General features: G+C 37.9%; 1 protein-coding gene across 7 annotated transcripts in view; it reads right to left on the bottom strand.

Annotated features, from left to right (window-relative positions):
- The window catches only part of PTBP3 (polypyrimidine tract binding protein 3), a 50,757-nt gene extending 30,277 nt beyond the window's left edge, over positions 1 to 20,480 (bottom strand). For 2 of the 7 annotated variants that reach the window (XM_059836878.1, XM_059836877.1), the window contains exons 1-5: positions 20,238 to 20,480; positions 16,498 to 16,589; positions 5,199 to 5,278; positions 2,445 to 2,608; positions 1,442 to 1,588 (exon numbers count right to left, since the gene is read on the bottom strand). In XM_059836878.1, the coding sequence (XP_059692861.1) occupies positions 1,442 to 1,588; positions 2,445 to 2,608; positions 5,199 to 5,223 (336 nt within the window). In that variant the 5' untranslated portion in view covers positions 5,224 to 5,278; positions 16,498 to 16,589; positions 20,238 to 20,480. Of the gene's footprint in view, positions 1 to 1,441; positions 1,589 to 2,444; positions 2,609 to 5,198; positions 5,279 to 16,497; positions 16,590 to 20,082; positions 20,163 to 20,237 lie in introns of those variants that run through there. The other 5 variants (XM_059836875.1, XM_059836879.1, XM_059836876.1 and 2 more) reach the window with 5 other exon arrangements.
- Positions 20,481 to 24,083: the final 3,603 nt, after the last annotated feature.

The following is a 24,083-nucleotide window of genomic DNA, read 5'->3' as shown; positions in this document are numbered from 1 at the left end:
CAAGGTTGTGTCCTGCTGTGATGTATTGGGAATTTGGTGGGAGGAGGAGGAATGTTTTTGGAAGTTCTTCATTCTGAGTTCTGAGTGTGTTTCTTTTTAAATATAGTTGTAGGTTAATAAAGATTTTTTTCCCCTTTATTCCTAATTGGAGCCTGCTTTGCTCTATTCCTGGTCACATCTCACAGCAGACACTAGGGAAATTATATTTTCATTGGGGCACTGGCATTGTGCCAGCATCAAATCATGACAGCATGGCCATGACACCAATCTGTTCCCTCATAATTCAAAAGTGTATCTCACTAGGGCCACCGACTTTTTATTTATCAAATTGAATTAAATGTTCTCTAATGTGATTCTTCTCTACTTCCTTCAGCAAGACTTTTCCACTCTTCTCAAGTGCAAGTCTTAACCACCACAGGCTGCCAAGAAGGTTGTCAGTAATTCAGTAGCCTTTTCCATCTCCTCTGTCTCTGCCCCATTCAGCAGCAGGCCTACGTAGTTTTTTAGAAAAAAGAAATCTTATTTCTACTGCTGATACACCTCAAGGAACCAAACTTGCTGCTTTTCACATCCCTCATCAGAGACAACTCCGTGTAGCCTTTGACTTCCCTAACCACATGCCTACTTGCATAGATAATGCTCTATAATCTTCCTGAGGCACCAGTTCATGATTCCAACTTTCCTATGCCTTTTTTTTATCTTTAAGCCCAATCAGGAGCTAGCTCCTTGTTCATACAAGCAGTCCTTCTGCCACCTTCACTTGATTTCATGGTCATTATGATTAACTACTTTTGAACTTGAGCTCCTTCACAATAATTTTACAGATTTTGAGAAGACCCTGTATGTAAGAAGTTACTGAAATTATATCAGAATTTGTCTACTGGTATAGTGAAGAGCAGCCTGTTTATTTACTAGTGTTGTGGTTTAACCATGGTATGCAGCAAAGTGCCACAGAGCTGTTCAGTCACTTTCCCTTAGCACAATGGGAGAGGGAATTGGAAGTGTAAAAGTGAGAAAATTCATGGGTTCATTTACAGACAATTGAGCAGGCAAGCAATAGCTGCATATGCAAGTAAGGCAAAACAAGGTGTTTAAACACCTCCCCCATTGGCAGAGAGGTGTTTAAACATTTCCAAGAAAGTAGGAACTTCTTTGAGTGTAAGAATTACTTGGAAAGAAATAGGCCAACACTGTGAAGATCCGGTCTTCCTCATCCTTCCCCCAGCTTTCAGTATGACGCTGAGCTCAACATCATACAGTGTGGGACATTCCTTGGGTCAGCTGGGATCAACTGTCCTAGTTGAGACCCTTTCCATGTTTTTGTACACTATCAGTGGTAGGGCAACGTTAGAGGCATAAAACACCTTAATACTTTTTGTATTAACATATACATTCACAACTCATGCAATTATATCCTGTTAAATGGAAATATTGTACTTACAGCCTGATTATGCTGATTGTCAGTCCTAAGTTCCTTGTAATTGGAATACTGAATATAAACTGGCTGATTGTGAAGATGAGGTGTAGCAGGAGTGTAGTAGTTCACCATAGAAACAGCAGCATCTACAGAAGCCATTTCCAAAAATGCCTGCAACCAATACATAGCTAATTTCAATGCTGGTTTTTTTTTTTTTTACAAGAGAGAGAAAAAGCATAATTTTTTCCCAATTCCACTCTCACTTGAGAAAGATTATGTGAAAGCATAATACTGATTTACTCAGCATTAGAGTGTGTGCATGTTTATGGGGCTGTTTTATTCAATTCGTGGCTTTTCTTAGAAAGTTTTACATTGTAAGTACACTATGTCATTTAAGAAGAGATGAAATGAGTATGAAATATGGGAAGGAATGCTGCTAAAAGTACTACATTGCTAATCAATTTAGTAAATTCCTGAAATCAAGTACTATTACTTAGGTAGCTGATACGCATACTGATTGATAAAGCTGGAACAGAACATTAAACATCCATTAGCTTATGCATTGTATTAATCCAGCTCAGTGCCCTAGACAATTTTTGAATGAATGCTTATTATTTTTAGGATTTCTGTGCTTCTTCATGACACAAACTACTCTGCCATATCTAACAGGATTAAACAGATGTCAAAAAATTACATGCATGTTAGTAACTTAAGCAGGCAGGCTCTTTGAAGACATGTGTCATCAACGGTGATGATGCAGTTCTTTATCACCTATATGTTCTCACAAAAAGTGGATATAATGTTTAGCAATATTATTAACAAATTTCTAGTTCATTATGTAATCCAAAAGCATATTAAAAACTTAAAATAAATTTCAAAACATCCTTTCACATTTAAAAATATTAAAATCTTCTGCTATCAATGAAATATTTAGACATTGTTGCAATCATTCCACTCAAGGTCAAGATCATACATGAACCACATCTTCAGTCTTGCTCTTGTTATTGAAACTCTGAAAATTACATACCTGACCTTTTCCTCTTAGCATCAAGAGATTGGTTACTTTGCCAAAAGGGAGACCTAATGAAACAACTTCTGCTCCAGTAACACCATTTGGAATTTGACGAATATGAAGGACACGTGAAGGGGAACATGGAGATCTTTTTCCTTTACTTTTTTTCTTCTCATTATCTAAAATATTTTAGGGAGGGAGACAGACAAGTAAACAAGACAAACCCATTGTACAGTGTACATATCAAAACCTAAAGGCGATAAACTACTGCCTCAGCACTGACATTGACTTAGGTACTTAGTTCTTTGAACCCTAAGGAAGGATATTTCATATCTAACAAAGGGACAGCGTAAGAAGATATCAGCTATTCCAAATCTTGATAGCAAGGGGAGGGTGGAGTATGTCTGGCTTTGCTTTGGACTTGCTTATTTTCTGAAGATTTGGTTTTGGTTTGGTTTGGTGTTTTGTTTTTGTTAATGGGAGATCAGTAACTTCTCCCCAAATGCCAACATAAGATAACTACAAAATATTAGTTGCACAAAAGAGGGGAAAGTCCCAACTGGGAGGGAATACATTAATTTTCCTTTTATTCCCAACCTGTCCTTCTGTGACTGAATTGCTAACTAGAGGTTTTGAGTTTGTTTTTACTTTATTAAAGAAAGCCTGCTGTTCCAAATTATTTTAAGTTTTAAAAAGTCTTTGAAAAAGACAGCATGAAATCCATACAAACTCATACGTCTTCCACTCTGACATACTGCCAGAAGTGGGGTTTTTTTTAACATATGCCTGTTTGGGTCATGTAAGGGACCAATTTGGATTGGTAAGTGACCAATGACTACATTTCAGGAACATTACTCAGTATCCTTGAGAGCACTTTAAAGCAGAACACCATATCTGGAACAAGCATATTGTTCAAGAAGCAGTTGCAATGGAGGCAAGAGAGATAGCCTTAATATCTAATCTGTTGCATTTAGCCTTCCAAGGAGAAACACAAAAGATTGAGAAGAAATTTCTGTATGAGCTTTATAAGAAATTTCAGATTTTGCTGTAGGTTTTGCATACAGTCTAAGGCTGAGAACTGTTCCACACAAGACATTCTGCATAAGGATGTTTACAGAGGGTCTTTTTATTACTGGAAGCCAGTAAAATTTCAAGTTGGATGATCAAAGCCCCAGCTATACCACACTTAACAATTCTCCCACCTGAAAAACTGAAAAGTCTGTTATGCATTGATTTTTCCATCAAGAAATTTTAAATGGCTTCATGTGCTCTGTATGCATTCTGAAAAATGTGAACTTTAAGACAAACATGACCATATTAAACACATATTGGTACCAAGCCACTACAGGACGTATTACTAGTAAACTCTAGCAACCTATTTTATTACTTTTCAGGTTCAAAATGGACAAGATGTCCCTGACTTAGTATTAAGTCAAGGAATGCTTGACCAAAGAAAGCAGGAGATGAAGCCTAGCATGAATTTCACCTTTAGTTTTATATGAAAGACTCTTGCAGAAGCAGTATCTTCTGCACTCTGAAACATTGTCAGAGGTGACAAAATGGAGCTAAGTGGCAAACTGTTGAAGTGCTTATTGTGAAACTTTAGCTAAGTTACTAAATTGGCAATAAAAGTTAGCACATCTCAAATATAAAACCTCATAGTTTTTTAAACCATGCTTCTTTCTCCAGCTGTGGTTCGATACTAATATTTTGATGCAGAGTGATCACCATCTGTATCTTCCAACATCTAAATTTCAAAATTGATTCAACATTTCTTTGAAGCATGTCAAAGGTGATTACCTTTCTGAATTGTACTCTCAATTGAGTGAAAGTAAAAAATGCTTTCAGACAGACCAAAAGAAGCCTTATGAATAAAGTGGAAATTGGTTCCTGATGTACAAAGGGAAGTTCATTACAATCACAATTCATGATCAGTACAAATGTATTCCCTGAGTAGCCTGAAGTAGAAAGTTACACATTTTAGATATGTGACCCACCGGACCAAAAAAGCCCCAAAACCCCAAACATAACAACAAAAAACAAGTCCTGCAGCGGGAGCATTTCAATAGTGATCATACTTTATTTTAGATTTATATGATTATTAATGAGAACACCAACTAATGTATCCCAAAAACCCTTATATCATTTAGATATCTTGGATACCACTGAAGCCATTGCACTGTTAATTAATATTTCAGCAATTACATTGCTGAGCTATAAGCTTATGCTATTTCAAGCCAAGCAGAAACATTTGGACATCACGTTGAATTGATCAGCAGAAGTATAAACAACCTGACATGGGCAAGTCAAAGAAATCAAAAAGAAAAACCTTCAAGTTAGCTCCTCAGACTCCTCCTTCCCCACTAAAAATACAGCAAGTCTTAGACACTTACCAAAAGATAATCTGCTCTGTCCTTTGCCCTGATATAAAATAAACTATTTGGAAACCACTCCTGACAGGCAATCGTCTACATAATGATTTAGTTAATTTATTTGACATAAAGTTACTTCATGCAACCATTGGTCATTAACACTCCGTGTACACCTAATGCTGGAAGTAATGTTAACAAAAGCAGAACCAGCTTTCTCTCACTTTCAACTTCCTGTCTGAGCTAAAACTACAGGTAAACAAACATATACACTTACTACATTTTCCTCAACACACACACACATACACACACACACACACACACACGACAACAAAAATAAAAAAAACAACACAGAGAAAGAACAGCGGAAGAACTTTGAGGGTTTTTTTTTTATGTATACCTGCAGCTGAAGTAGAATTGCTCATGGTAGAAGGTCTGTTACTGACACCAGAAGCAGCTTGTCAGGACCACACTAAAGAACTAAAAGACAAGATTACTAGTAAAAGCCATTACAGAGAAAGCTCAATATCAAAGTGCAACAACTCCCTTTACTTATTCTTCCCAAGAACACCCCCTTCCTATACACAATACCCACAACTGCCAGGAACTTGTTTTTCAGGAAAAAAAATGCCAACAACGTAACTTTTTCCCATGTCTCAATAAATCAGCAACTTCAGCTATGTTACACTATTGATTTAAATCAATATATTACACTGATTTAAATCTATCCCACTACACTTTTAAAAATACCAAGTATAAGAAATACTTAAGAAAAGAAAGGAGCTGGCTGTAGGCTTTGTGTCTGCAATACAACATTACTTCCATAAATGCACAGCCACACAGGTAAAGTCTGCATTTGCAACAGGACACAGGGAACCTTGAGCAAAACTAATCTGAGACATATTTAAACACACCCACGGCACATTAAAAAAAAAAAAAAAAACAAAAAAACAACTGGTTTCAGTGCATTTTTTTAAAATACATATGACTTACCATCAAATTCTTAGGACTAAGATCAAAGTATTTGCTTTAAGAACAAACAATTAACAATTTGAGGCTCTAACTGACAGAAAAGAGTTTGAGTACTACAGGTCCTTCATTCAAAAATCAGCATCTAGCTCCAGTTACATCTGTTTACTCATTGAGACTGCTGTAATATCCCAGCCAAGCATCAATTTCAAAACACCAAAAAGAAACAAGGTACACCCTGAACAAACAAAACACCTCTGAAAGGCAGGTACATTTCCTGAAACTTTCACCACTCTCTTCCATAAAAGCATTTTAATGAAAAATGGAGACAAGGGAGTGATTCTACAAGATGGAATAAGTTGATCCAAACAGCTTCTCATCACTTTGGTGGAAAGAGAACTTCCCATTGCCCTTGGTCCAATATTCCCACATGTGCAGGAACTGTTGATCTTGCATCAAGTCCAATGCCCAAGAGTTTTCCTATGAGATTAATCAATTCTCCAGCCTACCAGCATTCTGAGCTGACCTAGATTAGTTATTCAGCTGAAAGAGACACTGAGAAGTGGCAGGATACACTGCAAAGAAAAGGGTAAGAATAAAACATCATGTTGGCTTGCATCAGCTGCAAAAATACTGCTCAGAGTACTGGCTTATATGGGGTCTGTGCTAAAAGGAGCAATTAGGTTCTCCTTATCCTTGTTAATCATGTGTTCCTGCTGCTTCCCTAGTGTGGGAAAGTCATTCACAACAGAAGACTCGGTGACTAGGCTACGGTGCTTAAAAACCTTTTCAGCCAAATTTAGCTGCTCATGAAGGAGTACAGGTGTTAGTGTGGATGGAAGAAAACATGAGTGTGGGTGTTAGTGTGGATGGAAGAAAACATGAGTGTGTTCATTTCCCTCCAGCAACAGTAGAGACTTATTTTTAACCATGAAACTGCATCCTAACAGTGTGTTTAAATACAACATCTAATTGTGACAAATAGCAAAATAATTTTTACATTAAGAGAACTAAAAAATATAAACCGTGTATTTTAAAGAACTGTCATTTAAATGGTTGCTAGATGTCATGCATATCACACTGTACTTGCACAGATACTAGAATGTAATTAACATGCAATACTGATATTAATTTCCACCTATTAGCACTACATTGAGTATACCAGCACTCACATATTGCACCTAAAGAGCATATTTCAATTGTAAAATGCATATCATACTAATTAAACAAAAGCTGTGCAGCTGTAGTAGAAAGTATTAATCATGTCCTTTATTACACCAAACCTTCCTTTTATTTACTAGAGGGCAGGAAGAAAAATCACTACTGATGCAACTCCTGTTGTGGAGGCTTTATTTTGGTTTTTAACTTAGTATTTATTCAACAGAAGAAACCTCTGCATGTTTCCAGAAGGCTGTGAAAAAACATGGTGTATTACCATGTCCAGCATGTATTCTTACAATCTCATATTTAATTTTATATACACTGGTATTAAAAAATACCACCTCAAACATTTTCAGAAGAAAATATTTTCCAACCTCTTCCATTTTTAGCACACACACAAAGAAACAATGCAGATGGCTGCAGTGACCTGTTTTACAACTCTGTGTAACTGGCCTGTATCCATAAAACTGAAGCTGTAGCTTTCTGCAGCACACAATGAACTGCTGCTCCAGGATGGTGGACTAAAGCAGATTTGACAGGGGAAAAATTATACCAAAATTAACCTTCATCCATGACATGTCCCTGTACTTACAACTGACACATCATTCAGTCATTATATCCTAAGATAGTTCCCTAGATTTTGCTGTTACACTCATAATCATTAACCCACTAAAGCAGTGAAAAGACAAAGGAACTCTTTAAACCCCAAGCTTATCAGCCATGCAACTGTTTTATTTGGTTTAATGAAAGATCAACAAAGCTTTGGGCTTCTTACAATACAGGGAACCATCATAACTTCAAATGTCTAACTGTTTTCATATCTTCAAACTGATACAAGGAATATTTTTAAATTTACATACTTTTAACTATATTTGCATTAAAAAAAAAAACAAAACAAAACAATTAAACATTAAATCAAGACACTGTAAAATAATTGGCCTGGCATAGGCTTGCTAACTCTAGAGCCCTGATTACAAAACTTACAGGAGTTAAGTTTCTTACAGGAGAATTTTGAATCTTACCTGAAGATTTTGGTTATACTTTTTGTTATTATCCGAATGCTCCACTGAAACACTACTCCAAGTTTTAAATTTTAGTATCAATACTCACCCAAACAATTACAGCAAATTTATTAACTATAGCATGCCCCTTGGAAGGACGTAGTATATGAAAACTTCTAGGAATGCCACTGTTTTTGCAGGAGGCTGATCAAGATATTTCTCAAGTAGAAGAACACTAAAGAGACGCTTTTCATCATCTCCTTGTTTAGTCAGCCTATAAATGATAAGCCTTCTTATTTACTGACTGAAAGCAAAACCAAACCAAATGCAAAAATGTTCTAGAAGATTGCAAAGATAAGCTGACAGCCTGACAGTTATGCAAGGTGAAGAACAAAATGTGTATGTTTGAGATATTCTGGATTAATGAAAAAGATGACATTTACTTTTTCAGTGTTTTCATAATTCTGCTCATTTACTTTTTTAGTGTTTTCACAATTCTGCTCATATAGAATACACAAAGAAGTTACAAAACTTCAGTCTGTAAAGACCATTTGTTCCATCTCTTTCTTTTCCACATAGAGACGAAAGAGATATTTTTAAAATACTTTGTAACATGAAGCATTTAATGTAGTGACAAAGACCTGCTACAGGCTGCTCTGGGTTTGCAAGGCCTTTAGTGTTGAAAAACTCCACACAATAGGGTAGTGTGCCCTAGGTAATGTCTTAGAGTATTCTAATTGAATCTTTCTACAGATGCTAGAGAGTCCTACCATGCCCCTAATCTCTCTCTATACACGAGTCTTCCACTGGTTACTTCTTAGTTATGCAGTATTTAAGACCAGGTAAAGCAGTCAAAAGAGCAGCCAAATCCTGCTTAAAAAGCTACCTTGACATCCTTCCTTATCCATAGTTCATAGACACTTGACAAGCACTTCTTTAAGCAGAGACATGAGTTCACACTGCCCTTGTGCCACCACATCCATTTCAGTTTTCAGAATGTGGGGTAAGACAGCTGCTTAGCCTCAGCGAGCTGCTTGCACCAGTTCTCCGTGAGGCCACACAGTGAAAGTGAACAGGCAGGCAGGAAAAGTAACCATGCTGCCTAACCCTTCCCTGATGTACACTTCTTCCAGCACAAAGCTTACCTCACAGAAAGCAGCACCTGCCTTCTGAATGCCAGGACTGTAACAATTACATGGCCAATATTCCTTCTTTCAGACTATGGTAAAATGAGGTAAATGGAATAACTCAAAACAAGGACAGCTACCAAACCAAGGCTGAAACATCCTCCTCTATTCCTACACTCATTCCATCATTCCAAACATATTAATCATCTCCTAAGATCTTAAGACTCCTTTTTTTACACCATGAGACTTTCCACCTCTCCTACTTCAAGGCAGCATTTTTACATTTTTGGGGGATTATTAATCGGCGACAGGTAAGGCAAGAGCAATAGAACAGCTACAGCTAGATTAAGTTTATTCTTTCCTTGTTATTATTCAGTAGGAACCAGAAACCAGTTGCTTAGAAAGCTCAGTTTGATTTTGGACATTTCTTTAAAAACAGGTAATCTATAGCGCGGAGTAAAAAGTCAAATAAGAGGCCACCACAAAGTGTGGCACTCAATGATAGGTTAATGAAAAAAATTATTCTTCCATACCTACCGTATCAACTTCCCTGACTAAATAAGGTGCATTACACAACTTACTACAGCAACAGGTGACTGTCCTGAAACTACTTCAGCCATTCTATGACTTTTAAAATTCTGATAGTAATTTTAGCTAGTGATCCTGCAATTCCAGGATAAAACCTACTGCATTCATAGCAAAAAACATAAACATCTGAAAGTGAGCAGCTCTAAGTTTCTAGAGTCTTTGTGAGTCAGATACAGCTGGAAATAGAAGAGTAAGTCTAAAAATCCTTCTTTAGAACATGTCCACGTATTAAAACTGTGTTAGGTATCTATTAGCATTACTTCTGGAATCACTGAATCCTACAAACAATCTTTTAATTTCTAAAATAGCTGTAAGTAACTCCCTTATTACCCACCCCTCAGCATTCAGGTGCAGTATTTTCTTCCTCTCTCATTTTCTAGAAGTCACAAATTCTTCAGTACAGTTCAATAAATTAGAAATGGGATAGTTCCACAGAAATGTACATTTGTATTGATAGTTTTCTTAGAATTTAGCTACTCATCTTTCTATGCTATTATTTTTAAGTCAACAATAAGGAAGAATATGGTCATAGGTTTCATTATGAAAAAAGAGCACGGGCAATTTTAATAGAAAATAATTCTTTCAAAATAGACGTCTCTCCACACATGTAAATTAAAACTGCACATTTTTCTACAAGACTCTACACAGCAGAAAAAATGAATTACTTGAAATTTGTCCCCAAAGGGCAAATTTCAAAACACGACAATTTCAAGCTATACTACTGATAACCATAGCTATATTTAAACTAACTGTTCTACTGCATACTTTATTAATTTTTATAGAATCTGACTGTGAAAACAAAAGCTAAGGGTCACAAGAAGAATGAAAATTTCCTTTATCTTCTACTTCTGCAGCATGTCTCTACATAATTACTACATTCATTTACTTTCTTCCTCTTTCATGTTTGAAAAGGAGATGCAGTTTCTACTTCCAAAATGGGGATTTAATATGAAGTACAATGCTGTTGGTGCCAAAATAAAGATTTCAAAGAAAGTGGAGCCAAACTACGGGAAATTTCAAAACCATGCATTTGTACTAAAAATAAACTGACCTTATATAGATAAAGCCTACCATTTCAGTAAGCTGAAGAAGAAAGAAATTATAGGCAATGATCACAAATAAGAAAGCCTCTTCTCCTCCGCTATAAGGACCGTTCCCAAACACAGGCTCAAGCTGCTGATTGCCAGTCACCCTAGAAGCACTGTATTAGCACTGATGGCTGCTCTTCCGTAGGTCTGAGTGCTCACTGGCTCTGCCAGCAATATAGCTTGCTCCACTGCCTCTGTTGTCAACTCCTGAAGCTCACTCCTGTACTGGTAACAAGGAATTGCACACCTTCAAAGAGTTATCTAACAGTAATTAAAATGTTAAGAGAAAAACATTCTGTACTTTGCATTTATGCTAGATACAGGGCAAGAACATAAGGAAATAACATTTTCCTCCTGAAGATGCAAAATATGCAAAAGCAACCTTGAGCATGTGATTACCAAGAGCTGTAAAATTAAGAGTGACAAGATTAGTTTTTTAATTAATATAAAATATGCATTTTCATTCTTAAAGTCAGAAATACCTCTCTCTACTTAGTGTGAAAGCCTTAAGCTCATCCAAAAGGACAATAAGCCATTTTGAATATTCCAGAAATCCAGCAGGCATTATGACACACAGGCAGAGCTTTCTTTGAAACTTTCATCAAAGATGACTGCTTTTCTTTATGGTATCATCACTCAATTACAATTTCCAAAAATATTGTTTTCTAACAGTATAAATACAAACTTGACTGAAAACAAAGATTGATGTCTATGCTTCCAAGGTAGCTTAAGCCTTAAATATGTGAAGATTAAGCTTTCCTCAAGAGTTACCACAGGTTTTTTGTGAAGAAAATTTACTTAAGTTAAAGCAATATACTCCTTTCACATTTATTTTCTTTAAATTATCAACACAACACTCAACACAATCCTTACTAAAAGTCTTCATTCTTATTCTTAATAAGCAAATGAATACAGGAACATATCCATAAATAAACACCATACAGAATGAAGTGTACAGATGTACAGATGAAGATAGTAGGCTTTAAATTTAAAGTCACAAATGTATCTATACAATGCCACACAGTAGGGTTTTGCATCATTTTATACTTCACTATGCACAAGTTATGCCATAAACATCCGGGATCCCAAATAAACCACCAGAAAGCTGTCTCTCTTGACTTTGGTCAGAAGAAAATTTACATAGCCTTATAAAGTACCATAACTTGACAATCTGGTTTCTAATTTATTATTAAAGGTTAAAATCAAGAAAGAAGAAGAGCTGAAAGAAACCATTACACCAATGTCAAACAATATGGTAGAGGCAAAACCCAGGAGAGGTTTTAACAAAAGAACTAGTGCGTAAAGGGCTATGAAAGAGATTCTTCCATTCAAACCAACTGCTAAGAGATCGGTACCAACACTTATGCTAAATAATAACATGTATTAAAAAATTTTGAAAAAAGATTGAAAGATGTTAGCAAATTATGCAAAGGTGATGGTAAACATCTTAAAGGAAGAAAAAAAAAACCCACTGTGATAAAAATTAAAAATGTGACAAATTGTGGATTATTTTCTTTCCTCCTGCAAAGGAAATAGTTTAACTTGCACAGCATGAAGAAAGAGAAAGAAAACTAGCTGGATCACAATAGCAGTTTTGCAGAAATTTTGATTCCTATCTGAAGCATCCCTTTTAGCATTCATTTTAAACTCTAGCTCCTTCTGAAAACAGAAAGATTCCAGGATACAGTGTTTATGAGCAGTGCTACCTTGCAGCATAAAAGACATCTACTTTTGTTACTTTGATTCCTATTGTTTTGCAGAAATAAATATACACAGCTTAGTTTGAAAAAATAATATTGGGGGGGGAGGAAACTCACTTCCCATGCACCCAAAAACCACCACACACTCATAGGAAGATATCAAAAAAGATTTGACTCTTAACTGATCGATCATTTAACTTAAAAGCATGAAACTACTTTATCTAACTTACAAATTTTCAGAGACAACAAATAGTTTAAAAGAAAATCTTTCCAGTCTCAACTTAACTGTGATGCTCAAAAGACACACATTCTTGACTGTATGATTTTTGACTATTGAACTTTCTGCTTCACAATTAAAGATTTCATCCAAAAGAGAAGAATTTTTACTTTTTTTTAAAGGAAATTCATATGCATGAACACTCATTTAAATCTAGGACTGAAGGCTCTAAGAATCACACACCTAAAGTAAAGAGGTTGGAAAGAAATAAAAGTCTGTTTGATGATGTGTATCACACAAATTATGAGTTGAATAATTGTTCTAGCACGTGAAAGATTTGTCTCAAGATCAGTATTTTTATTGGGAAGCTGAGTTTTTAATTACTCCTTAATGCTTTCTACGAGAGTAGTGTTGCATGAAAGGAAAACATGGTCAAAACTATGAGCCCCACAGCACTTGTCGTTTCTGTCTCATGTGTATTTCATTTCCTCTCTAATTCGCGATGTTTCTTATCAGTTTCTCACTCTAAGAAATTCATGCAGTGGTCTGTGCTTCTCAGGCCCACCTTCACTTCATCTTTTGGAAAAATTAGTAATAAACTAGCCACTGTAAGGATCGTACTTTAAAAGAAACTTCTGTATTAATACACTAGTTGCACAAATGAGGGGAAAGTCATAATCTCAGCCTGTTGGCAGACACAGGAGATAGCACAGTATCAATAAACCCCTACTTTTGCTTACATCTCCCACATATCCAGAAATCATGCATCTTCTGTTGAAATCAATGTTTCATCTTTTCAGTATACATGGAAAATTACAAGTTCTCCTTGCTCATTCCTTCACCTAAATATTACATCAATCACACAACATGAATTTTTCCCTTCAGTTTTATTCCACAGTGATATATCCTCTAACAGTCTTTATTTTTTCCACCTCTCAATGGAACACACAAGTTAGTTGGTAAAAGAATTATTTTGCCCTGATTAAAGTATACTGTGAAGTGATTTAACAGTAAAACATACAACCAGCTATGCAAGAAACATGGTTTTGAGAAGAAAACCTATAAGCAAATACAACTCCTGAATATTATCAATAATTAAATCCATGCACCCTATTAATACTCTGTGCTCCATAAAATACTGGTTATTAAACAAATCATCACCTTTGGAAAGTCTACTGTTTTGAATTTGACCATTTGGTTGAAAATTGAATGACTAACACTTTTCAGTCTAGGACAGTTCAAATCTGTTTTGGATTGCATGCTCTGAGAACCCTGGATCCTGCTGAGACACTGCTTTTTGCCTTTTTGCGTGTGTGTGTGTTCTGAGCTGTTCTCCTTACATTTAAAGGTACACACTGAAACAGCAACAAGTACCATGATAAACAGCTCCTCTGAGAGAGCATAACATCCTTCACAACACACTAGGCTACACTTGTTACACACATGCACTAAAAATACCAATTTTGTACACAAAACAGCTGAATTGTACATGTCCAAAATAAAGTAGACAAAAATAAAGAAAATTCTAATGAATTATAATGTTACTTCAGGATTCTACACCAAAGACTGCATTTATTGTCCAATCTTCAGCCCTACAGAGAGCAACCATTATACACCAAAAACAAGCTATATAGAGCAGATGCTACAGAGGACCAGTACAGACAGAGTGACCTTTTCATATACATCGAAGTCCCTTTACTGTACATACATATAAATATACACGCATGCAGTTGAAACTTATGTGATGGCACGACAAAAATTACCATGAGCAAACTGATCTCCCTACAGACAGTATATTATAGAGCATTGCAGGTAAGAGTCAGCAATGAAGAGTTATTTTCAAGTTACTTTCACACTTTTAAAGCACTCAATTTTACTTCCATTTGTTTTCTATTTTAGAAAACTGTTGTACATGTAAAAGCAGGTTTGTACTCAGCAGAAGAAAATTATATAGAAAGCGAATCTTCTATGACAGAATTTCAAACTAATGACAATTAAGACAACTCAGTTTCTCCACCAGGTTTTATTAAACAAAAAAAAGTTTCCAGCACTGACAGAAATCAAATTAAAAACAAGCATATCACCTACTTTTGAGTTCAAGAAGTTTCCTCCGCAGAAACTAAGTTTTGCACTACAGTTTCCACCCTATTCAAGGTCATATACTGTGCACTGAATAACTTCACAGTAATTACTTCAACACTGATTGTGTTTATGAAAGGACAGATAACTGAGATGAAGGGGAAGGAACATATGTGAAGCTAGAGTAGCTCTCCTGGTAACACAGGACCAGAACAAACAGCTTGTCTGTATACATGGAGCAAGAAAGACAAATTAGAGACTAGAAAATAGAAACAGATGAACTGACAAATAAAAAGAATAAGAAAATTAATTCAGTATCATGTGTAATAAAACAATGAAGTTAACCAGCAAAAAACCTACAGAAATGGAAAAAAAAAAAAAGATAAAAAATTCCTAATTAAGCTGAGCACAATCAGAAAGACAAAGAAGGCCTAAAAATACCAAGAGGGACTACATGAAATTTATTAATTACACTACATCACCTCTTAATGTTACAAGTCAAGTCAATCACCTCTTAATGTTACAAGTCTAAAAAATACTTGGATGCTATATTATTTTCATTTTCAGTGGTCTTTGGGATCACTGTGCCATCATGCATTTCATGCTGACTCCTGAACATTATTTGTGTTTAGCCTGGGAAACATTATGGTTAAAAGCCTGAAGACATACAGAATCAAAGTAACATTTGGGTTGGAAAAGACCTTTAAGATAGGGGAGTCTATATCTCAAAGTGTTGAAGCACAATTTGCACATCCAAATGCAGTATGAAGTATGTTATCACTCTGAACACTTGTAAAAATGCGCCTTGAATTCTTGCTTTAAAAATATTTATTGTCTTTTCCAAAGTAGTGCAGTCTAGGAATCACCTAGTAAGGTGGATCAAAAGCTGGAGTAATACTCTAAAATTTTGTCACATCCTTCTCATCTGCCACTTCAGTTGTAGCTACCATGCAACCTATAGACAAGGAAAGGGCTACCATTCCCTGATTTTGCCATATGGTCTGGTCCCACTCAAAGCAGATGATGTGGTAAGATTTGATTTCTGCCTATATGTGAACTGGTTTTGGATCATCTTTATTCCCATGACTAATGCAATCTACCTTCCAAGAAAATAGTAACATCTCATTTAAATGGTAAAATCCTAACAGAGAGCACTGAGCCCACCATACACCTCTGCAGCTGTGTGAAGTATGCACACTCTCACAGCGTGCACATGTGTAAACACAATTCTGATTCCTGTGCTTCTACTACTCACTGTGCAGAAAAAATAATTTATTTTCTCCTTGACTTTAAATGCCCTTGTAACAGACCATGTGTTTTAATGAGTAAGAATAGCAACAAGTTAAATTACTAGTAGTTCAGTGTGATTAAGGAAGTTAATTGCAAAGATAATGGCTGGTTTATTGAATCATATGAGCATTCATTCCACTGGCTTTCACAAGAAATTCAGGGTGTGGTTTCCTGGTCAGTTTTATCTATGGCTAGAGTGAGCAAAGGCAGTCATGTCATTCCTCACCCTTGTGTTTCCACAGCTCTCACTGCCGTGACTAACAACTGCAAGGCAGCATGGTACCATCACAATTCATTTTACCATGCAGTTCACATATGACAGTTGCTACACTATGAGGGAGGTGCAGAAATGTACTGTTGAGGATGGTGCTGCTCTTTTGGCAGCAGACCTGAGTTTCAACAACTTCAGCCAAGAGGGAAACATCAAGAGCAGGAAAGAATGGTATCAACAGGAGCAGACAAAATACTTTTTCACCTACCCACTCTGCAAAAAGTGTCAAAAATGCTGCCTCTAACTCCAATGTAAAATTCACGTCCACAGACCTGAAGAAATAGGAACAATTTTCACATGCTGAAATGAGAAAAGAAAAAGGAAAAAAAGTCCCTTAAATATAGTATTTCACTAAAAATATGCAGCACCAAATGAAACTGTAAGTACAAAATATATACAATGGTCAAAAGCAGGAAAATCAAAAGCAAAAGTGCAGTTACATGCAACAGTTAATGAGTGCAAAAGAATTAAGAACTCGAACTTGAAACAACAGCTGCAGGCATAATTTTACAATATAACTAACTCTCATCCTCATGTTTTGATACAAGATTTTGTTTAATCAGGATATTCTCTAAAACAAAGTTGAGAAACACACACTTGTGCTTATCACTTAATACAGGATTAGTTCAGCAGAAAACCTGATATATACTCCCTGGTAGAACCCAAATCAACTCCTTATCTCCCCAGACAGGGTACACAAAGCAGATTAATTGTCTTGACTACAGACCAAATCAAAAGAACAGCAATTTGACAACTGCGAGGAAAACTAGGAGATTTATTCATATTTTGCTATTTTCATGCTTCTGATTGTGAAAGATTATTTCCATTTCTGATTATATCAGACAGTAGTAGTATACAAGATTTGGAAGTGAACAGCAAGCTCAGAAGGAGAGATAACTTCATTCATACCAGCTGTGCTACTTTTTTTCACAAGCACATAACTCAAAGTGGGTTAAAAACAGGTATTTATGAAGCAACTATAGAAAAAAAAATGTAATTCTATGTAAAATACAATTTTTTTTAAAGGCTTCAGAGCTAGAAATCTATGGATAATAAGAAGGAAGTGGTTGGTGATTCTTTAAAAGCTTGAGCATTATCTTCCAGAATTCCAAAGTCTTGTTACCTGATGATTTAATCCGGTACCAGAATGACTGAATTTAATTTGAAAATTAAATACTGTTGCTATGTACAGTGTTGTTCCTGACTTTCCCTCTTACTAACCCACAACGAGGCCACTAACCTCAACTATAAACACTCATAGGTTTAGGTACATATCTGGTTTGCTTCTGGTAGCCAACAAAAAATTACAGTTCACACCACTCTGGTTTCTTTGAATTTTTTAAGTTTAACTTGAGTCACATATTCCTGCTAACAAAATAAGCTTAAATAAAGAACCAAACAAAACCAGAATTTCTTTGCCATAAAACTGAAATTCTCGCAGCTTTTCACAGAAATTTTCTGATCCAAATAAAAATTATTTCTCTGTGTTTACCTTTACATATTCTCACCCTTATTAAATATAAGGTTTGGATCTAAATTAGCCTCAGCATTCCACAGAAAGAAATTGATGCCTCTATTTCATTTCTGTATTAAAGAAGCATGGATGCGTCATTTTTCTTCTCCTACTTTTTTTTTTTTTTTATTATCAAATGCCCTTGAAAATAAAAAGCCGCATGACAGCTTATGAAAAATTTTGTTTTACTTGAGGTTTACTAGGGCAGTTTTAATCAACACCTCAGTAGCCTGAATTTTCAACTAACAGTCTGGAGATCAACCAATGGCATTCAATTCTCAGAAGGTATTTAGCATCTTCTAACAAAAAAAGAACATTCCCAAATCACTCAAAAACCACAGGTCTTCCTGAATTGTCACAGGCAGCACTTAGCATCTCAGAGCATATTCAAACTTGCAGTTATTACCAACCTCCTGTATCTTCACTGAAACACATAAAGGCTTGACTTCAGAAAATTTTTTTAAAAACACTCAGTTTATGTTTACACCTTTAATATGTCTATAGTCTTTGTTTCACTCTCTCAAAAGTTTATGAGGGAGGTTCTACTTTGCAATGTTAGATTTGTACAGTTTAAGAACTACATATATTTTACCTGCATCATCTACCTAGAAACAATGTCAACATTAAGTTATCTTTATTAGTATTTCAGGGCAGTACACAAACTGATACAAGACTATTCTTCCCCTCTTTCTCAACTGAAACAATAAAACCTTCATGAAAATTAAAAAAAAAAAAACTTGGGAAAAGAGGTCATCATACTAGTTGTATGACAGAATAGGAATCATAAACCCACATTATATAGCAATTCCACAACTTAAGAAAAATAACACAAAAAAGCGCTCCTGTATTGTCAAATAGAACACAGGAAAAACAAAATTACAAGTTCCTCTACAAGTACATTTGACAAATTAATTTAAAAAATATTCTCACTCCAGTGAGAACTTTCTTAATTTTCTCTTGAAACTTTGCAACATGCATTTTTAAAGCAAATGTAAAAAAAAAAAAAAAAAAAAAAAGCTGATCATAGCAGAATTATTCAGTATAATTTTTAATTACATTTTTCAAAAAGATATCTCTTAAGACTATTTGCGTTCCATTAATCAGCATTTATAAAAGACTTTTCTCATCAACATGTCTCCCTATAAAGGCTTCTACTACCACAGTGTGTTAAAAGATTCCAGGAATTTTTTTGCATGACAAGGGAAAAAGAAGCCTTAACTTCTGTATCAGAATACCTAGATTTTAAGAACAGCAAAGGTCTTACATGTCACTGACATGCAGGACACAACTTTAAGTTAATGTAATATCTACAATTTTGCATGAAGTTGGAAGTGCTGACTTCCGTGAACATTTCTATTTTCACCTCTGCACACGGTTACAATGAAAAAAATAAACATTAAGCATGGTTTCCTGGGACAGATGAATTTCCCTCCATTGCCAAGACTCTAGATTTTGAAATATCAATAGGTAAATGAAAAATATCAGGAATCAAATTTTCACTTAAAAAGCAGACAGGCAAGTTAGCAGTACACACAATGAACTTGAGTTTATTACTTAGTTTCAAGTTGAGAAACTTTATCAAGACATACAACAGCCAGCTACCGTCCCACTATCCCAGCAGTGGGAGCACAATAATTCAGACTTGTTTAAAATATTTTTATCTTCTGAGGACTACAATGCTGTAGAAACTTCATCCCTATAACAATCTGCTGCATAGTTAAAGTTTTCGGTAAGGTCTATAAAAATGCATTACGTGAATAGCCATCCTGATTATTGATTAACCCCGCAGAATAGATGTCAATCAGTTTGCTTCCACATATGCACTTCCACCAGGCACCAGGGACAAGGCGAATAGCAGCAGCTCCACGTTTTCTCTGCTACAGACAAGCACCCCCCCAGACTCGGAGTACTAAACTTCAACTACCACGTGAAACCGCAAATACCCAAAAACTCATCGCGATCCACCGCTAAGAAACCCGCGCGCCAGTGGATTTTTTTTTAGTAGGTTTAACTCCCTAATAAAGTTTAAAACCCGGGCAAGCGAAGGCCCCGAGCGGCGGCCGCCACCTCCGCCCCGCGGAGGGTCGGGAGCGCGTCCAGCCCCGCAGAGCGGCGCTTCCCGGCGCATCCCGGCCCGCAGCCAGGCGCGGGGCCACGGCCCCCGCGGGGCAGGAAACCGGCTCTGGCCACGGCCGCGGGGAAAACGTGACGCCGGCCGCCCTGGGAGAAAAAGAGAGAAATAGAAAGGGAACGGAAGCCAGACCCGCACACCCGGAGTACCACAAAGTTCCCCGCGGCAGCGCCCGGCCCCTCAGTTCCAGCTCGGCGACGGCAGCCGGCTTCCTCCTTCCACAAGTACCTGGCGGAGCAGCCTTCGGGAATATCCCCACCCCAAGCCCGGCCCCTCCGAAACCCGGCCCCTCTCCGACACCCACCTTTCCCCTCGCTCCGCTCCGCTCCGCTCCCTCCGACAGGGGCGGAGAGGACCTCCCCCAGCCCCTCTCTCTCCACCCCCGCTGCTTCGAGGAAGAAGGAGCCGGGATGTGCTGGTCACCGCCCCGCCGCAGGCGGCACCAGGTGGAACCCTCGGGGCGCTCCCCACGGCCAGCGGCCGCCGCCGCCCCCTCAGCGCGGCCCCTGCGCGGCGGCGGAGCGGGACCCCCGTGCTCGGCCCGGCGGGGCGGACGGGGAGCGCCCGCGGGCGGGGCCGCCCCGGAGCGGAGCGCGGCGCAGGCGCACCGAGGGCCCGCGCCCCCCCTCCCGGCCTCTCCCTCCGCGGCGCCTGCGCAGTGCGGCAGTCCCGCCGCTGTGGGGCGCGGTTGGGCTGTGCCGGGGCCTCGCCCGCCAGCCCCGGAGCACGGGAACAAGGCTTCGATCGCTCAGCATCACTTAAGTTGGAAAAGACTCCGCGGTTATCGAGTCCAATCTGTGACCGAACACCATGTCATCTATACCATGGCACTACGTCCAGTCCTTCGTTAAACATCTCCAAGGACGGTGACTCTACTACTACTCTGGGCAGCCCCATTCCAAACTTTCATCATCCCTTTTGTGAAAACGTTTCTCCTGTTGTCCCCCCTGGCACACTTTAAGGCCATTTCCTCTTGTCGTGTCCCTGGCTGCCTGGAAGAAGAGACTGACCCCAAACTGGCTACACCTTCCTTTCAGGCAGAGTGGTAAGGCCTCCCCTGAGCCTCCTTTTCTCCAGGCTAAACATCCCCAGGTCTCTTAGCTGCTTGTCGGAAGACTTGGGCTCCAAACCTTTCCTCAGTTACATTTTCCTTCCCTGGGTTGTCTCCAGAACCCTAGTGTCTTTCCTGCTCAGAACTGAAAGCAGGACTTGAGGCACAGTCTCACCAGTGCCCACTGATGTCAGGGGATGGTCACTGTCCTGGTCCTCTTGGCCATACTATTGCTGGTACAAGCCAGAACAACATTGTCCTTTTTGGCTAGCTGGGCACACTACCGCCTCATGTTCCATCATCCGTCAACCAGCACCCCAGGTCCTTTCCTGCCAGGCAGATTCCCATCCACTCCTCCCCCAGCCTGTAGTGCTGCAAGGTTCAGGGCAGCAGCCACAGGTCAGGGGCTTCACCATCACTTCAGGGCCCCAGTGTCCTCCTGCCCTTTGGGTCCCATAGAGCACCCGGGGCAGCCAGGACAGAAGGAGAAAGCTGTTCACTCACCCAGCACCAGCAGATGGGATTCAGGTACCAGCTGTGACCTGCATGCTTTTTGTGCCATCCCTCCCTGTGGTACAGCCTCGGCACTGGCTGCTGTGCTGTTAAAAGGTGGTCAGCCCTGTCCCGTAAAGGCTGGGCATGTGGGTTTGTGAATTCGTTGAGTAATATGTTAAGGAAACTTCCCTACTTGACCAGGAGCCACTCTGCCAGTCAATCTTGCACAACCTGAGCTGGGATCAAGGCCCCTTCACAGCTACACTCCCCTACTCACACTGTAACACCGGATTTCCACAACATCTCCACCCCAGGTTTCCCAGAGGAGAGTTTTATAAGTCCCCGTGCCCTGGGTGCAGAGGACAGATGTCTGGTCCCCTGACTGGAGAGTAGAGCAGGAAGCTGGGTGATGCTGGGCAAGTGACATACTCGTGGCTATGTGCAGTTCCAAGTGAGCTGCATCTAAATCTTGCTCCCCTGCTCCTTGCCTAAGGGCAAGAGGTGCCCTGGAGATACCAGATGGAGACATCTTCATTTCATTTAACTGCAAGGAATTGTATTCCTCTGGTTATGTCCTGCGTAGGGTGGACTTCCCTGACCTCTTTTTCTGGGCTATGTTGTTAAAGAAAAGTGTAGCCTCAATCAAATTGATTACAGTCACAGGACAATTCTTGAATATCCTGTGAGTCTGATAGACTTCACTCCCAAGAATACAGGAGTATCTAGAAGTTTGCTTTTCCGTTCCCCCAGAAACTACAGGAACAGGACAAGTCACCATGATCAAAGAAGTACTTTGGGGAGTAGTTGTTTGAAAAAAATTAATTTTAGTCTTAACATAAGGGTAAAAAATAAATTTTAGACATAACAGCAGACTCAGAAATTATGTTTGAATCAGTTATTATGAGAAAAAGAAGTAAGAATATCAGTGTATCTATTTTCAATATGCTAATATGAGAAGATACATACACACATATGTATACTAATATATTCAGTATTTCCAATGTATTGGAATATGTTTTATCTATGTTAGTAATTAGATTTTTATATGTATATAAATCTAAAAATTAAGGATTTTTGAGTCCTTTGAAAGAACTTTTTTTAGAGGTCAGATTGTGAAAAATGACATACAGTTTCATCCCTTAGCACATATGTTTCTTGTTACAAGTTAAATATACAGTGTAATTTAAAAATACTATAAGGGTTCTCCTGTAATTGCTCTGTACACTATAAAAATAGAAAGAAGTGTGTTTTGCCAGTAATCTAGACTTTGCTGCCATTGAAGAATGCTTTTAAATTAGCTTTCAACTGCAATTCACAAAGCCAATAGAAATTTTGATAGATTGTTATAATAGAAAAAGAAAATAAATCCTTTGTGATAGGGCCTGTGAGCTGGTTGCTAATACAAGCAGGGAACAACAGAAAGGAAGAAAACTTTGATCATTCCTTTCCTGGGAGGCAAGGAGTGAAGGGGAGAGAGAGAGATAAAGATAATGTGAGGGTAAACACTTCTAGGAAGCAAACGTGGGCTTTGGGAATTCTATTCCTACTTCACCTGTCACACTTTTAGTGATTTTTTGGTTTTGCTTTGGAGGTTTTGTTCATTTGTGGTTTTGTTCATTTGTTTTTAATTGGTCCCCTTATTCTATTTATTAATTTCAGCTTGCTTCTCTGATTGGTTATGTCTGTAGATTTTTCTCTTCTTCTCATTAATTAAGCTGTATTCTTCCTGACCTATGTCAAATTCATGTTTCTTGCAACTTTAGGGAAGTCCGTGGAGTTGTGCTGTCTATAAATTAGGTGTGTGTGATTGTGTTGAACTGACGTGTTGTTTCCAGCTGCCTCTTTTATACAGACATATAAACTGAATGATGGTCTTGTTTACTTTAAAGAGGTATATAGTGTGATTTAATTAGATAGAACTTCAAGGAAGAACAGATATCCGTATGCACAGATCCAATTATAGCATCAGGGCCTGGGTGCACGATATTTTGTCTGCTCAGCATACAAATATGAGTAGACAGATGCAATTAGTCAACCTGATCTCTTTTAAACAAAGTACATTTATCTGATTTTAGCAACACCATATTTTACTAAAAATTACTTGTCTTTGGTGTTGTTATATCAAGTTTAGAAACCAACACCTACTGTATTTTTCTCTTACTGATATTGTTGTTGTACATATTGCTAACACTTGCTAACACAATGAAAATAAACCAAAACCAAGTTACCTGGTTTTGTGTTTTGGAGTTGTAATTGTAATTCCATGGTTTTGAGTGTTTATGACATAATTAATTTTTGGCAGCTAAAAGGTCTTCTAAACTGCTCTCTATTCAATGAGGACCTATTATCCATTTTATGTAGCTCCTATTTACTCAGAATAATTGGATACATTGTTGTTTTTCAGGTAACTCTTCTACTAAAACTCCTGGTTTTTGTAATATGTTAAGTTTATGTAACCAGATTCATTATATTTCTGAGAATACTATACAGTACCACGTCTAGTAGGAACGTCTTTGTTTAGTTTCCTGGAAAAAAAAAACAACTAAGAGATTTCTTAGCAGAGTAGTCATTGACTAGGTCATTTGACTTGTTCCAGCCTGACAA

Source organism: Haemorhous mexicanus, chromosome Z, assembly GCF_027477595.1.
Source record: "Haemorhous mexicanus isolate bHaeMex1 chromosome Z, bHaeMex1.pri, whole genome shotgun sequence".
Classification (NCBI taxonomy): Eukaryota; Metazoa; Chordata; class Aves; order Passeriformes; family Fringillidae; genus Haemorhous; species Haemorhous mexicanus.
Note: the sequence above shows the minus strand (reverse complement) of the source record. Positions and strands in the feature narration are given on the sequence as shown.